Genomic DNA, 16,439 nt, shown 5'->3' with positions numbered 1-16,439 from the left:
TAAACTGCTATAAATTCAAATTAGAATGTTACAACATTACGACATTAAATGTAATCCCCATGGCACCCACAAAATAAATTGTTATAGAATATACACAAAAGGGAATCAAGAAGGAATTCAAACATTTCACTACTTAAAAGTCAACTAAACACAAAAGAAGAGAGGAATGCAGGGAATGAGGGACAAAAAGCTATAGGTCTATAGAAAATTTGTTTCTATAGCACAAACACAGAAATAAGTGCCTCCTTATCAGTAATTACTTTAAATGTAAGTGGATTAAACTCTCCCATCAAAAGACAGAGATTGGCAGAATTGATAAAAACACATGGTCCAACTATATGCAGTGTTTAAGAGACTCACTTTTGAGATCCAAAGACATAAACTTGTAAAAGTAAAAGGATGGAGAAGGATATTACATGCAAATAATTACCAAAACAGAATGGCAGTGGCTATACTAATTTCAGACAAAATAGGCTTTAAATCAAAAACAGTTACAAGAGACAGAGAAGGACATTACATGTTAACAAATATTTCAAAACAGCAAGAAGATATAATAATTATAAGCATTTATGCACCTAATGTCAGACCATCAAAATATATGAGACCAAAACTGACAGAATTGAAGGGGAAAATAGACAGTTCTACCATAATAGTTGTAGATTCCAATACCCCACTCAGAATAATGGATAGAACAACCAGACAGAAGATAGGCGAGGAAATAGAGGGCTTCAACAACACGATAAACCAACTAGATCTAATAGACTTATACAGAACACTCCACCCAACAACAACAGCATACATATTCTTCTTAAGTGCACATGGGACATTTTCCTGGATAGACCATATGTAGGACCACAGAGTAAATCTCAGTGGTTTTTTAAAAGACAGATATCACACAATGTATCTTCTCTGACCACAGTGGGATGAAATTAGAAATCAATAACATAAACTGGAAAATTCACAAAATTGCAGAGGCTAAACAACGTCCTTTTAAACAACCAGTGGATCAAAGACGAAATCACAAGGAAATCAGAAAATAGTTAAGAAGAGATAGATGAAAATGTAAACACACCATGTTAACACTTATGGGCTGCATCAAAAGTGGTACTGCGGGGGAAATTTATAATTATAAATGCTTACATTAAAAACAAGAAACATCTCATATAAACAGCCTAACTTTACAACCTTAAGTTGTACTGGGACAAGAAGAACAAACTAAATGCAAAGCTAGCACAAGGAAGGAAATAATAAAGGTTAGAGTGGAGGTCAATGAAATAGAGAATAGAGAAAATCAGTGACCCAAAAGTTGGTTCTTTGAAAAGGTCAACAAAATTGACAAACCTTTAGTTAGGTGAACTAAGAACAAAATAGGGAAGAGACTCAAATTACTAAAATCAGAAATGAAAGTGGGGACATTTAGAAATAAAAAATAGAGTACTATGAACAATTGTATGCCCCCAAATTGGATAACCCTAGGTGAAAGACAGTTCCTAGAAACACAAAGTTTACAAAGAAACAGAAAATCTGAATAGACCTAACCTAACAAGACTAAATCACACAAAAATAAAAAATCTGAATAGACCTATAACGAGTAAGCAGATTGAATCAGTAACAATAATTAAAACAAAAAAAACACCTTGCAACAAAGAAGAGCCCTGCTCCTGATGGCTTCACTGGTGAATTCTACCAAACATTTAAAGAAGAACTAATACCAACCCTTTTCAAACTTTTCCAAAAAATTGAAAAGGAGGGAACATTTTTTAACTCATTCCTAAGGCCAACGTAATCCTGACACCAAAGTCGAAATAAAGACACTACAAGAAAAGAAAACTACAGACCAACATCCATTATGAACATTGATGCAAAAATCCTCAACAAAACACTAATATTCAAACAGAATTCAGCAATATATTAAAAGGATGATACACCATGACCAAGTGGGATTTATTCCTGAATTGCAAGGATGATTTAACAATATGAAAATAGACCTGTGTACTATACCACATCAACAAAATGAAGGAGAAAAAAACCCACGTGATCATCTCAACTGATGCAGAAAAATCATTTGACAAAAGTTAATGTCCTTTCATCACACACACAAAAAAACCACTCAACCAAGTAGGAAGAGATGAAAACTACTTTCACATAATAAAAGACTTATATGAACAACCCACAATAAACATTAACGGTGAAAACAGAAAGCTTTTCCTTTAAGATCAGGAATAAGGGAATGATGCCCGCTTTTACCACTTCTATTATATCTAGTACTGGAAGTTCTAGCCAGAGCAGTTAGGCAAGAAGAAGGCATCCAAATTGGAAAGGAAGAAGTAAAATTATCTTTGCAGATGATATGACCTTATACATAGAAAATCCTGAAGATCCACACATAAAGTTATTAGAACTAATAATGAATTCAGCAGAGTAGCAGGATACAAATCCAACACACAAAAATCAATTGCATTTTTATACTAAAATGAAGAACCTGAAAAGGAAATTACAAAAACAATTTCATTTACAATAGTGTCAAAAAGAATAAAATACTTAGGAATTAGCTTAAACAAGGAGGTGAAAGAGTTGTACAATAAAATTATAAAACGTTTTTCAAACAAATTAAAGAATATATAAATATGTGGAAAGAGTTACCAAGTTCATGGACTGGAAGACTAAATATTGTTTGTTTTATTGAGGTATAGTTGATTTACAATATTATATAAATTTCAGGTGTACAACAGTGATTCACAATTTTTAAAAGTTATATACTCCATTTATAGGTATTATAAAATATTGGCTATATTCCCTGTGCTGTACAATATATCCTTGTAGCTTATTTATTTTATACATAGTAGTTTGTACCTCTTAATCCCCTACCCCTATCTTGCCTTTCCCCGCAGAAGACTTAACATTGTTAAAATGTCAATATTACCCAAAGCAATGTACAGATTCAGTGCAATTCCTATCAAATACCCAATGACAGTTTTTGCAAAAATATAAAATTCATTCTAATCATATGGAATCTCAAGGGACAGTGAATAGCCAAAACAATCTTGAAGAAGAACAAACTAGAGGCTCACAATTTCTGATTTCAAAACCTACTACAGAGCTACAGTAATCAAAACAATGTGATATTGGCATAAAGACAGATATACAGACCAATGGAACAGAATAGGAAGCTCACAAATAAACCTTTGCATATACAGTCAAATGATGTTTGACAAGGGTGCCAAGGCCATTCAATGGATAAAGGACAGTCTTTTCAACAAATAGTCCTGGAAAAATTGGGTATTCTCTTGCAAAAGATGAAGTTGGACTCTTACCTAAAACTGTATACAAAAATTAACTCATAATGGATGAACGTAATCCTAAATGTAAGACTGAAAACTCGGTCTTAGAAGAAAACATTGGACAAAAGCTTCATGAATTTGGATATGGCTACAATTTCTTGGACATTAACACCAAAGGCTCCTGCAACAAAAGAAAAAATATACAAATTGGACTTCATGGAAATTTAAAAAATTTGTGCATCAAAAAGACACTATCCACAGAGTATAAGCAGCCCACAGAGTGGGAGAAAATACTTGCAATCATATATCTGATAAGGGATTAATATCAGAATATATGGAGAACTCCTAAAACTTAACAATAAAAAAAAAACTGATTCAAACATGGGCAAAGTCCTTGAATAGACATTTCTCCAAAGAAGATACACAAATAGACAATAAGCACTCTAAAAGATGTTCTACATCACTAATTATATTAGGGAAATGCAAATCAAAACTACAGTGAGATACCACCTCACACCCATTAGGATGGCTACTATAAAAATAACAGAAAAGAACATGGGTTGGCAAAGATGTGGAGAAATTGGAACCCTTGTGCACTGTTGGTGGAAATGTAAAATGGTGAAACCACTGTGGAAAACAGTATGGAGGCTCCTCAAAAAATTAAAAATAGAGCTACCATATGATCCAGCAATTCCACATCTGGGTATATACCCAAAAAAATCAAAAGCAATGTCTCAAAGAGATATTTGTATACCCAGGTTCATAGCATCATTAATCACAATAACTAAAACATGGAAGCAACCTAAGTGTCCATCAGTGAATGAATGGATTACCAAAATGTGGTATATACATACAACGGAATATTATTCGGACTTTAAAAGGAAGGAAATTCTACGGTATGCTACAGCATGGATGAACCTTGAGAACGTTATGCTAAGTGAAATAAGCCAGTCACAAAAAGATAAATAATGTATGTGTCCACTTATGTGAGTTAAGTAGACAAAATCGTAAAGTCAGAAAGTATAATATAATGGTGGTTGCCAGGCGCTGGGGAGAGGGGAGATTGAGGAGTTATTGTTTAATAGGTATAGAATTCCGTACGTACAAGATGAATAGAGTTATGGGGATGGATGGTGGTGATGGCCGTGCAACAATGTGAATATACTTAATGCCACTGATCTATACACTTAAAAATGTTTAAGTTAGTAAATTTTATATTATGTGTATTTTAACGCAATTTTTAAAAAGGAAAAATATTGGGGAAAAAAGCATTTTACAGCGAATAATCCTATGACATTTAGTACATTCACAAAGTTGTGAAATCACCGCTTATCTATTCATTTCCAAAACATCTCCATCACTTGAAAGTAAAACTGTGTATCCATTAAGCAGTTTCTCCCATCCCTCCTTCCTCCCAGTCCCTATAGGAACCACCAACCTATGTTAAGCCTTTGTTTATCTATTCTGTATTTTCCTATAAATGGAGTCGTACAATATGGGCCCTTTTTTGTTTAGTTTCTTTCACCTAGCATAGTGTTTTAGGGTTCGTCCATGTTGTTCCTTTTTAAGGTTGAATAATATTCTAGTGCATGGATAGACCACATTTTGTTTATCCATTCATCTGTTGACAGACATGTGGGTTGTTTCCACATTTTGGCTATTGTGAACAGTGATGCTATGGACATGCATGTACCTGTACTTGTTTGAGTCCCTGTTTTCACTTCTTCTGGGTATACACCTCTGATGGAATTACTCAGTCAAATGGTAAGTCTGTGTTTAACTTTTTGAGGAACAGCCAAACTGTTTCCCCAGCAGCTGCACAACTTACAGTCCCACCAGAAAGGTACAAGGGTTCCAGTTTTTCCCCATCCTGTCAATACTTGTTATTTTCCATCCCTTTTTTAAAAATTTTTTTTATTTTTATTTTTTTATAAATTTATTTGTTTATTTATTTTTGGCTGTGTTGTGTCTTCGTTTCTGTGCGAGGGCTTTCTCTAGTTGTGGCAAGTGGGGGCCACTTTTCATCGCGGTGCGCGGGCCTCTCACTATTTCGGCCTCTCTTGTTGCGGAGCACAGGCTCCAGATGCGCAGGCTCAGTAGTTGTGGCTCACGGGCCCAGTTGCTCCGCAGCATGTGGGAACCTCCCAGACCAGGGCTCGAACCCGTGTTCCCTGCATTGGCAGGCAGATTCTCAACCACTGTGCCACCAGGGAAGCCCCTCTATCCCTTTTTAAAAATCACCATCCTAGTAGGTGTGCAGTGGTATCTCACTGTGGTTTTGATTTGATTTCCCTAGTGAGTAATGAATTTGGGCATCATTTTATGTGCTTGTTGGCCATCTGTATATCTTTTGGGAGAAATGTCTATTCAAGTTTTTGCCCATTTTGTTTTGTTTTGTTTTTTTGGGATTTTTTTAGCGGTACGCGGGCCTCTCACTGTTGTGGCCTCTCCCATTGCGGAGCACAGGCTCCGGACGCGCAGGCTCAGCAGCCATGGCTCACGGGCCTAGCCGCTCCGCGGCATGTGGGATCTTCCCAGACCGGGGCACGAACCCGTGTCCCCTGCATCGGCAGGCAGACTCTCAACCACTGCGCCACCAGGGGAGCCCTGCCCATTTTTTAATTGAGTTTTTTTTGTCTTTTTTGTTATGAAGTTGTAAGAATTGTTTATGTATTCTAGATACTAGACCCAATCACATATGATTTGCACATATTTTCTCCACTCTGTAGGTTGTCTTTCACTTTCTTGATAATGTTCTTTGATGCACACAGGTTTTTACTTTGATGAAGTCCAGTTTATGTGTTTTTTCTTTTGTGGCCTGTGCTTTTGGTGTCATACCTAAGAATCCGTTGTCAAATTCAAGGTTATGAAGATTTACCCTCATGTCTTCCTCTAAGCGTTTTATGGTTTTAGCTCATATTTAGGTCACTGATACATTTTGAGTTAATTTTTATATATGGTGTGAGGTAGGAGTTCAACTTCATTCTTTTGCATGTCGGTGTCCATAGCTCATTCTTAACACTAACAGCCCCAAGGTGTCAAATAGTGTCTTAAATGTCCATTTACTGCCCAATAACAAACATTCCAAAATGTGGTGAAAAACTCTACAACGTGAGTACTGGCTACTTTAATAATTGAAAAAAACAGTCATTCAATTTGATGGCTGAGATGGTTTTAATTGCCCCACTTAGAGTTCATTTTCAGTAGTAGGTCCTGTCCACATTCTGCCCCTTGTGTTCCATTTGAGCCCAACATCCCCACTGGGTTGGAACCCAAGCCTGTTCCATCCTGACCAGTTCTTGTCCAACAGAAAATATAGTGGAGACCTTGGCCCATAGTACCAAGCCCTTGCTGGCCTCTTGTATTTGCTGCTGGCTTGTGTCCTTGGCTGAAGCCCTGTGCCTCCTCTTCTGTAGTCTGCTGGTGACCAATGGTTTTCATGGCTTCCAGTGCTCTCTACTCAGAAACTCTCCCACCCCTCATCAGCGATTTCCTTAGTCTGACAGCGTAACCTTCGGCCACTTTGTGCATCCTTGACTTTATCCACCTATTATCTCTCTGTTCCAAATCAGAGCTGTCTCCTGTTACTAGCAAAGCAAGGCCCTGCCTTCTCTGGGTCTGAAGTTTATTCCTTGCTTCCAGCTCAAAACTACTCTCTCGGAGCCACCTTGATCCCATCTCAGGCTTCTCTAGGTGTCCCGTTCTCGTCTTTAACCATTGTACCTTCTCAGATGGCATTTTAGGCTCCTTGGAAAAATTCTTGTGATGTCTTTTGTCCACTGTGAATAAAATAATCTTTTGACTGCTCAACACTGTGGTTCAATCTGTATCAATCATCTGTGTCTTCTCTAGTATGTTCATGCTCATGTTCTCCAAAGCCCCCTTCCTCTTCTCTTGTTTTTCTCTTTCCAGCTCTTCATGTGTATCTCCCAGAGATGTCATCAAAGAAGACTGAATTGTTTATCTATCTGATTATATGGAAATCATGAGAGAATAAATCTGAAACTGTCAGAATTTTTTCCTGATTCATAAGCTTTTAAAAGTACAATTTTAATTTTGAAATAGGTGATACTTTTACTTGGATCAAAAGTTGAAACAATAAAAATATGTACAGAGAAGTCTTGCTCCCATCATTCCCCTTTTGCTGGCAAATCTAGAGTTTTATGGTCTTTTTTCCCGACGTAAATATCTGAAGCGCACTAAATTAAATAATCCAGTAATTAAAAGTACTTAGTGTTGATGAATACATTATGCTGTTAGAGACTCTGAACAAGTACGTCTACTTGTGAGTTATAGCTATTCCCCACTCTATGCCCTCCCCCCACATATGTGCATCATTTTAAGTGATAACAGGAACTCCTTATGCTAGAATAAAAATAAAGTTTGTAGGAGGTAATCTTGAAATTAAACCAAAGAACTTATATCAACTTATATTTTAAATAGTTTCTAAAATCAAAGATTAATCTATGTATGTTTCATGAAGTTATTTATATTTTATTTTCACAAAATTTAGTAAATTTTACAAGGAGTATATCCTAGAGCAAATCATTATTTTGTGTGTAGCTATTACAACTTTGTGTCATATTTGGGGTTGTCAACAAATGAAATTTACGTAGGAAAAACCGAAGCTAATAATAGTACTCAAAATAAACATTAGCTACCATATCTTCACTTGAACTTTTTTTTGTGTGTGTGGTACGTGGGCCTCTCACTGTTGTGGCGTCTCCCGTTGCGGAGCACAGGCTCCGGATGCGCAGGCTCAGCGGCCATGGCTCACGGGCCCAGCCGCTCCGCGGCATGTGGGATCTTCCCGGACCGGGGCACGAACCCGTGTCCCCTGCATCGGCAGGCGGACTCCCAACCACTGCACCACCAGGGAAGCCCCCACTTGAACTTTTTGATAGAAGGGTCCTAACTTGCTGATGAAACTGTGTGCGTATGTCTTTTTCTTCCAGATTTGGAATGGAGAGAAATGGAAGGAGATGATGGTGAGTTTCATTATGGAGGGAGAAACTACAGGATCTGGCACCAGATTGGACTGGGGAAAGAAGGCAAAGTGAACAATAACTGGGATTTTAGATTTTGAACAATTGGGAGAAGTTGCTACCTTATTAAGGAAGAGAGAGGATTCTGAGTTTAGCTTAAATTAATTTGTGTCAATTCAAGCCACCTGATTTGATTGACGCTTCATTTTCCTTTGCTTTTTTTAGATGGTCCCAATGAGGCTCAGGACAGTGACTTTCCAACAGGTATGTTTCTTCTGTCTGCTCTCGTTGCCTGTCCTATTGAAGGAAGACATCACCTGGGCCGGTAGTTCCAACCCCTGTGACTGCATCAAAATCACTGCTAGTCCATTAACCCTTTATGTGCCATAAATAATATTGCCAGAGAGACAACTCCCCGGGGACCTGTTACCATACAGAGTTAACACAGAGAGTTTGTATCTTTGGAAGTAAAGCCCAGAAATCTTATTTTTAACAAGTTCCCAAAGTGATTCGAAAGCACATCCAAGTTTGGGAATCTTTCGTCTGATCCAGTGGCTTCAATAATAGATCCGCCAAGGGTCCCGGACTGGGCATGAGTGCATATATTAATAGGTTTGTTTGCTCTGGCTTTTCCCTGTTGCACTTAGCTACCATGCTACGTAAGAACAGTTGTTCTCTGTCTGGATAAGAAAAACAGTGTCCCTGGTTTCATGCAGGCAACACTCAGAAACCTGAGTTACTTATATGATGGATTTCTACTACAGTCTCCCTCCCCATAGAGTTCTTTAGTTTCTGCAACAGGTTTGCCAGCTCCTGTACTCTCTGGGGTGGTGGCACAGCCCGCAGAACTCTCTCAGCCCCTGTGGAGTGTGGAGTTTCTGAAGAGAGACATTAGGCAGCAAGTGGACCCCTACAGGGGAACGAGACACCTCTTTTCCAGTGCTTTGAGTCCTGCCGTTCACCAGGCACGGTCCCAAACCCATCATATGACTTCCTGGGAAACAAGAAGAGGGCTGATCACCTGCGCTTCCTCCTGTGGTTTATATCCACATTTAAGGTAGCAGCACAGGCATAGTAGCTTCCTCTTTCGAGAAAAGAATGGAGAGAATCCTGGAGCTCAGCAGGATTTGTATTGATTTATTTTGTTAATAGACTTACCATTTAAAGTTTACTAATTATATGCAGGAAATTATATGCAATGAAAATTGGTAAGATGCCATGGCCAAGAATGGGGTCGGTGGATGAAACCTTTGCAGGTGGCCTTACTGTTCTGAGCATCTAGTGCTTGTAAGAATTCTTACTGTATTGGATGTTATGGTTGAAAATCTGAACAAATAAGTACAGACTTGTGATAATCTCTACCAAGTATTTTTATCAGTGGCTTCAGTTTTGCAAAATGTTATTTATCTGTGATTTCTGTTACTCTGTACCCAGTAGTAACTCCCTGTTTCCTTTACACATTTTCCAGCTTGTCTGTAAAGAGCAGAGAACATTAACCAGAAAACCACAGTGAATCAGTGATTGTGTCCCCCGTGGGAAATTCCTGGTGACAGGGTTAGGGAGTCCACTGCTGGGCCAGAAGCACAGGAGTATCTTGGAGGGAGCGGAGGCGTGGCCAGAGAATGGGGCCTGTGTTCCACATCTAGGGTGCACAGCTGCTCACTCTAGCCAATTAAATTTGGGATTGGTGTTGCTGAATCTCAGAGGTTTCAAGAGAAACCAGACATTTCCTCCCAATTCTTAACAGTTGCCCCCAGACGTCCTTTTCTCTTCCCTCTCTCATGTCACATGATGCCGACCCCACTTGCATCTGGGGTGGGTGATGTTACTTCTGTCTTGGTCTCAGGTGGCCTAGGGGTGCCTGCATTTTACCCTGAAGGAGGCCACCTCCTACACGCCAGGCTGGGCTCTCCCCTCCCCACCTCTAACCTGGGTCCCTGACACGCAGGGTAAGCGCTGATATCTTCATTTCTCTCCACAGTGGAGAGGAGCAGACTACAAGAAATGCTGTCCCTCCTGGGACTAGAGACGTACCAGGCACAGAAACTCAGCCTCCAGGACTCCCTGCAGATCAGTAGTGATAGCATGAAGAACTGGGCTCCACAGGCTCCCAAAGACTTGCCCTGGAATTTCCTCAGGAAGCTGCAGGCCCTCAACGCCGAAGCCAGGAACACCACCATGGTGCTGGACGTACCCCCGGACACCAGGCCTGCGGAGAAGGAGAGCCAGGTGGAAGAGGAGATCATCTACTGGGACACGGCCGACGACATCTCTGCGGACATCTATTCCTTCTCCGAGCTGCCAACACCCGATACGCCTGTGAACCCCTTGGACCTTCTCTGTGCCCTTCTGCTTTCCTCAGATAGTTTCCTGCAACAAGAAATCGTGCTAAAAATGTCCCTCTGCCAGTTTGCACTCCCTCTCGTTTTGCCCGACCCAGAAAACCACTACCACACGTTTCTGCTGTGGGCCATGAGGGGGACTGTGCGGACATGGGGGTCACAGCCCCCAAGGGCGGTGGGCAGCTTCAGAGAAGACAGCGTGGTCCTGTCCCGAGCGCCCGCCTTCGCCTTTGTGCGCATGGAGGTCAGCAGCAACTCCAAGTCCCAGCTTCTCAACGCCGTGCTCAGCCCTGGCCACAGGCAGCGGGACTGTTTCTGGCATCGGGATCTGAACTTGGGCACCAACCCTCGGGAGATTGCAGACGGGCTGGTGGAAATTTCCTGGTTTCTTCCCAGTGGCAGGGAGGACTTGGACATTTTCCAGGAGCCCGTGGCCTTTCTGAACCTGAGAGGTGACATCGGCTCTCACTGGCTGCAGTTTAAGCTCTTGACAGAAATCTCCTCGGCCGTGTTCATCTTGACTGACAACATCAGTAAGAAGGAATACAAACTGCTGTACTCCATGAAGGGGTCGGCCACGAAATACTACTTCATCCTGAGCCCCTACCGCGGGAAACGGAACACAAACCTGCGGTTTCTGAACAGGTTAATCCCTGTGCTGAAGATGGACCCCTCGCACGTCCTGGTGAAGGTCAGCAGCACGGACAGTGCGGGCTTCGTGCGCCGGATCCGCGCCATCGTGGCGCACGTGACCCGGGCCCCCTGCAGGAGGGTATCCGTGGAGGACATGGCGCATGCGGCCCGCAAGCTGGGGCTGAAGGTCGATGAGGACTGCGACGAGTGCCAGCGGGCGAAGGACCGGATGGAGCAGATCACCAGGAAGATCAAGGACTCGGACGCCTACCGCCGGGCCGAGCTGCGGCTGCAGGGGGACCCTTGGAGAAAGGCGGCCCAGGTGGAGAGGGAGCTCTGCCAGGCCCAGTGGGCTGGGGACCCTCCTGAGAGGTGCAGGGCTGAGCTGAGGCATCGGCTGCTGGAACTTCGAATGCAGCAGAATGGCCACGATCCTGCCTGGGGGCTTCAGGAGTTCATCTCGGGCATCAGCAGCCCCTCTCTGGGCGAGAAGCAGTACTTCCTGAGGTGGATGGAGTGGGGACTGGCCCGGGCGGCCCAGCAAAGGCCGAGAGCGTCTCCGGAGACGATGCTTACCCTGAGAGCAAAGCACCGTGGGGCCGTGGACTTCAGCGAGCCCCTCTGGCCGGAGCCCCTGGGGGTGGAACACTTCCTGCGGGAGATGGGGCAGTTCTACGAGGCCGAAAGCTGTCTCGTGGAGGCCGGGAAGCTGCCGGCGGGGCAGAGGCGGTTCGCGCACTTCCCAGGCTTGGCCTTGGAACTGCTGCTGAAGGGGCTCCCCCTGGAGCTGATCGACGGGAACACCCTGAGCACCCCCCTGCGCTGGGTCACGGGGCTCCTGAAGGAGCTGCACGTCCGCCTGGAGAGGAGGTCGCGCCTGGTCGTCCTATCGGTGCTCGGCGTGCCGGGCACAGGCAAGTCCACCCTCCTCAACACCATGTTTGGGCTGCGGTTTGCCACGGGAAGGGGCCGTGGTCCTCGAGGGGCCTTCATGCAGCTCCTGACGGTGGCCGAGAGCTTCAGCCAGGACCTGGGCTGTGACCACATCCTGGTAATCCACTCCGGGGGCTTGATAGGCGGAGTCCTGACCGAGGCAGGGGAGAGGTTTGAGCAAGAGGCTTCCCTGGCCACGTTGATTATGGGGCTGAGCAATGTCACTGTGGTCAGTTTAGCTGAAACGAGGGACATTCCGCCGGCTATTCTGCATGCGTTTCTGAGGCTGGAGAAAACAGGGCACATGCCCAACTATCAGTTTGTGTACCAGAGCCTGCAGGATGCGTCTGCCCCCGGCTCCAAGCCGAGAGAGAGGAAGCAGCTCCTGGACGAGCCCAGGGATGCGAGCAGAGCCACGGTGCAAATGGAGCATCAGGGTGGCGGGATCCGGACGCTGGCTGGCCTGGCCTTTTGTGACCCTGAGAAGCAGCACATTTGGCACATCCCCGGCCTGTGGCATGGAGTGCCCCCCATGGCCGCTGTGAGCTTGGGGTACAGTGAGGCCATTTTTGAACTGAAGAGATGCCTGCTGGAAAACATCCGGAATGGCCTGTCCAACCAAAACAAGAACATTCAGCAGCTCATCGAGCTGGTACGACGGCTGTGAAGCATCGAAAGAAAAGGAGTCCAGCTGCCAGAGGCCCGCCGCGAGCAGCCTGTTCTGATGGGGGTGTCCACGTGGGGCTGTGCCCAGCTCCTGAGAGGGGAGCCAAGTGACGGACGGGGCCCAGGTCTGGAGTGGCCTACGCAGTGTCAGGGAAGGATGTGACCTCACAGATCAGCTCAGAGATGCTCTCGGGAGTATAAGAAGCCTGGGGCAGGAGGGGTAGACACAAGCAGTAACTTGTCCTTTGTCTCTGAACTTCGAGGCCCCTGGTGGCTTGGCCTTTCGTACAGCTGCTCCCCGTTCTCTGCCTCTGGAGTGGAGAGTGGCTCCTGAGCGCTGCAGCCCGGGCAGCTGGTACCGGGGACAGGGTTGGGGCGCTGCCCTGAGGAGGCAGAGGTCGGCCTTCCCTCCAGCGAGCCTCAGCATCGGCCTCGGTGACCTGGTCCTGCCCGCTGAGGAAAGGGCCCGCCGTGGGCAGGGGCTACTGTGCTACTCAGTGTTGACCGACCCTGCCTCGGGGGGGGTTCCTGTTGGCTCTCGTGCGCCCACAGCGCTCCGTTCACACCTCTGTCGCAACACTCAGCACGCGCAGCGTGACTTACCTGTGCACGTGTCTGCCTCTCCCCTAGACCTGTGAGCTCCTTGAGAGCAGGGGCTGTACACTACCCAACTTTGTACCCCCAGGGCCTGGCACACCGCAGGCACTTAATAAATGTGTGTTGAATGAATGAAACTAGTGGATGCACAAATGATAGTAATGGGTGGTTTCCTCTCTGTGCCTTAATTTTTCTGTTTCCTCCAAGAGGATCACAGTGTCTGTCTGAGGGGGTTGCTTGCTAGAACATCTGAAATAGTGGACACCCGAGAGAGGTGTCTTTAAAAATGCCACCACGTCCCCTCTCTTTAAGCAGAGATCCATTCTTCAGGCTGTTACTGGAAAACCGAACTAAGCATCTTCACAGGGGCTCCAAAATACCTGCATCGTTACCCCGTTTTAGAGGCGAGGCAAGGAGGCCTAGAGCAGTTAAGCAGCTTGCCCAGCCCACAGACCTGCATCGGCAGAGCGGAGCTGATGGGGACGCCGGTGCCCTCAGCTCTGTGCCTCAGCTTCCCGGCCGTTCATCTCCCCCAAACTTCCACAGCTTCCGGGCTCACCCCCAGCCTTGCCCCTGGGTGTCAGCCCTTCATCTCACTTCCGTGCCTCCAGGGCCAGGCCTCCTCCCTGGCACCATCCGTGGCCCACGTGACACCATGAGCCAGAACGTGGAGCTCCTCCTCTGCTGAGTCTCCAGCTGGAACCTTTGTCTGTGCTGGCTCTTACCAAGGGCCAGGGTCACCTCTCTGTGCCTCGGACCCCAATCCCAGCTGTGCCACTAGTTCTGGGAATCTCTGCTTGGGCCCTAGGGCCTCCTCCCCTCTGTATTTTGTGATTCCAGGAAAATCAGTCCCCCGGGTGGTAACCAGGAGCTTCTCTCTATTCCTTGAACTCCTCCTCCCAGACTCGGAAAGGGAGCCCCCTGGACTGGAACCCTTTTTTGGGTTCCAAGGCTGTCAGCCCCTTCTCTGGCCCCAGGATGCTCCAACTACTGCTCCCCTGATGTTCAGAAAGTTGCCCCTGTGTTCCGGGAACCTGGCTCTGATGTGTGAAACGGAGGCTGGAAGAAGTGCTGGAACTCAGGAAACCTAATCTTTTTTTTTTTTTTTTTTTTTTGCGGTACGCGGGCCTCTCACTGATGCGGCCTCTCCCATTGCGGAGCACAGGCTCTGCACGCGCAGGCTCAGCGGCCATGGCTCACGGGCCCAGCCGCTCCGCGGCATGTGGGATCTTCCCAGACTGGGACACGAACCCGTGTCCCCTGCATCGGCAGGCGGACTCTCAACCACTGCGCCACCAGGGAAGCCCGAAACCTAATCTTTTGCTAATAAATTCACTTTAAACCTTTTCACTTCTGAAACTCAAAAAGAGTGTCTAATCCTCAGGCACTACGAATTCATTTCTTCGTGGATCATTAAATAACACAAATATTAAGATGTTGGTTCACCTGGAAATACCAATACCTCTCTTTACTTTTTCCCCCTAGAGCCATGAAAACTACCCAGTTGCCTCTCTAGCACTGTAGGAATTTCACCCAGGATATTCCTGGGTCCCAAGTTCAGGCACTGGAAATCTCTCTTAACAATTGTTGACTATCAACCAGTTCCTTTAAAAATTGATTCAAGCTATCCCTGAACTCTGAAACAGGGAAGCCAGCTTTAGTGGCTCCCTACTTTAGTGGTTCCTAAGGATTCTTTACTTTGGGTCTGTCCATTGTCCAAAGATAAGGTTCAGTCACTCAGTTCCTGAAAATCAGGTGTGTGCTTTTTTTGGAAGGGAGAGGGGAGGAAGAGTTCATAGCTTTCAACAGATTTTCAAAAGGATGCAGGATCCAAGATCGATTAATAACTGCTTAGTAATCAGGAAAGTTATTCCATATATCCCTAGGACCTAAGAAACTACGAAATCACATCCAACACTTGCCCAGTATATTTAAGGTTCTGAAAACAGACCAGTCTGAAGACTGAATGTAACAGACCTTGAGCAAGAGGTCGCCCTCGGGCAGCCCCAGGCAGGACTGCTGTGGAGGACTCACAGTCAAGCAACTGAGGAATTCTGGAACTGCCTGCGCAGTGTCCACAGACCATTGCCTCTGTCAGGTGCAGGAACGGGAAAGGTTGCCCTGGAGCACTGATTTTTCCAGAGTCAGTTATGGTGCTCGCATCACTCGTTTTTAGGGGTTGATGTGGAATTCCATGACCTGCGAGAGGGGTTCACCTTCAGACCCTGAAGTCAGTGTCGCTCTTGTAATTAAATTTCCACAATACCCGGGCCTTGACTGGTGCCCTGGAGCCAAGAACACTAAACATCAGTCTACCCTAGCCATTCCTGGGTTCACCACAGCCAGAGGGCCCCCCTACATCAGACCTGAAGACACCTTAGCGTCTGAGAGGTCACAGAACTTGCTATGGGGCTACTAGGCAGCAGTGTCCTTGGACCCCAGCTTAGTGACGTGACAGCCTCTCAGAGACAGAAGGGTGACTGGGCTGCTCCCAGGGGGATCAGGAACTTTGGTGAAAGCAGGAACCACATCAGTGATCTTGGAGTAAATGGGCCTGGGAGTCTAAGACTGGGCACAAGGGCCCCTGTCCCTCTCCCTGGAGATGGGAAGTAGCTCGGTCAGCATATGGAACTCGAGGCCTGGTTCTGAAGTTGGTCTTGCTTCCTGCTAATTACACAGCCTTTGAGCGAGTCATTCAACTTCTCTAAGCCTTACTCCCCACTACTAGCACCTGCTCTGGGGTGAGTGCGCAAAAGCTGGTTTTGGAGGAGCCGGCCTGTGCACGTAAGTAAGGCACCCGAAGCTGTGCCTACACCAGTCTGTGCACCCATGAGGCTCGTGCAAAGCGAGCTGTGTGCCTTCTACATCGACCTCAGACATTTTAACAGGCCAAACAGGATTCATCTTGTAATCGATCAGCGGTATCTTAAAATTAATTTGCGTCCATTTCTCTTTCTTAATGGTATATCAAATAATGTCTTCTAATCGATGTTATCTTAGAT

At 45.4% G+C, this 16,439-nt stretch overlaps 1 protein-coding gene across 5 annotated transcripts in view; it reads left to right on the top strand.

Annotated features, from left to right (window-relative positions):
* Positions 1-13,574, top strand: part of URGCP (upregulator of cell proliferation) — a 93,015-nt gene extending 79,441 nt beyond the window's left edge. For all 5 annotated transcript variants that reach the window (XM_033411283.2, XM_033411282.2, XM_033411281.2 and 2 more), the window contains 3 exons: positions 8,237-8,269; positions 8,492-8,530; positions 10,248-13,574. In XM_033411283.2, the coding sequence (XP_033267174.2) occupies positions 8,254-8,269; positions 8,492-8,530; positions 10,248-12,841 (2,649 nt within the window). In that variant the 5' untranslated portion in view covers positions 8,237-8,253 and the 3' untranslated portion in view covers positions 12,842-13,574. The remainder of the gene's footprint in view (positions 1-8,236; positions 8,270-8,491; positions 8,531-10,247) is intronic.
* Positions 13,575-16,439: the final 2,865 nt, after the last annotated feature.

The sequence above is a fragment of the Orcinus orca genome, chromosome 9 (genome assembly GCF_937001465.1).
Source record: "Orcinus orca chromosome 9, mOrcOrc1.1, whole genome shotgun sequence".
Lineage (NCBI taxonomy): Eukaryota > Metazoa > Chordata > Mammalia > Artiodactyla > Delphinidae > Orcinus > Orcinus orca.
The sequence above is the reverse complement of the archived record's forward strand: the minus strand, read 5'-3'. Positions and strand labels throughout refer to the sequence as shown.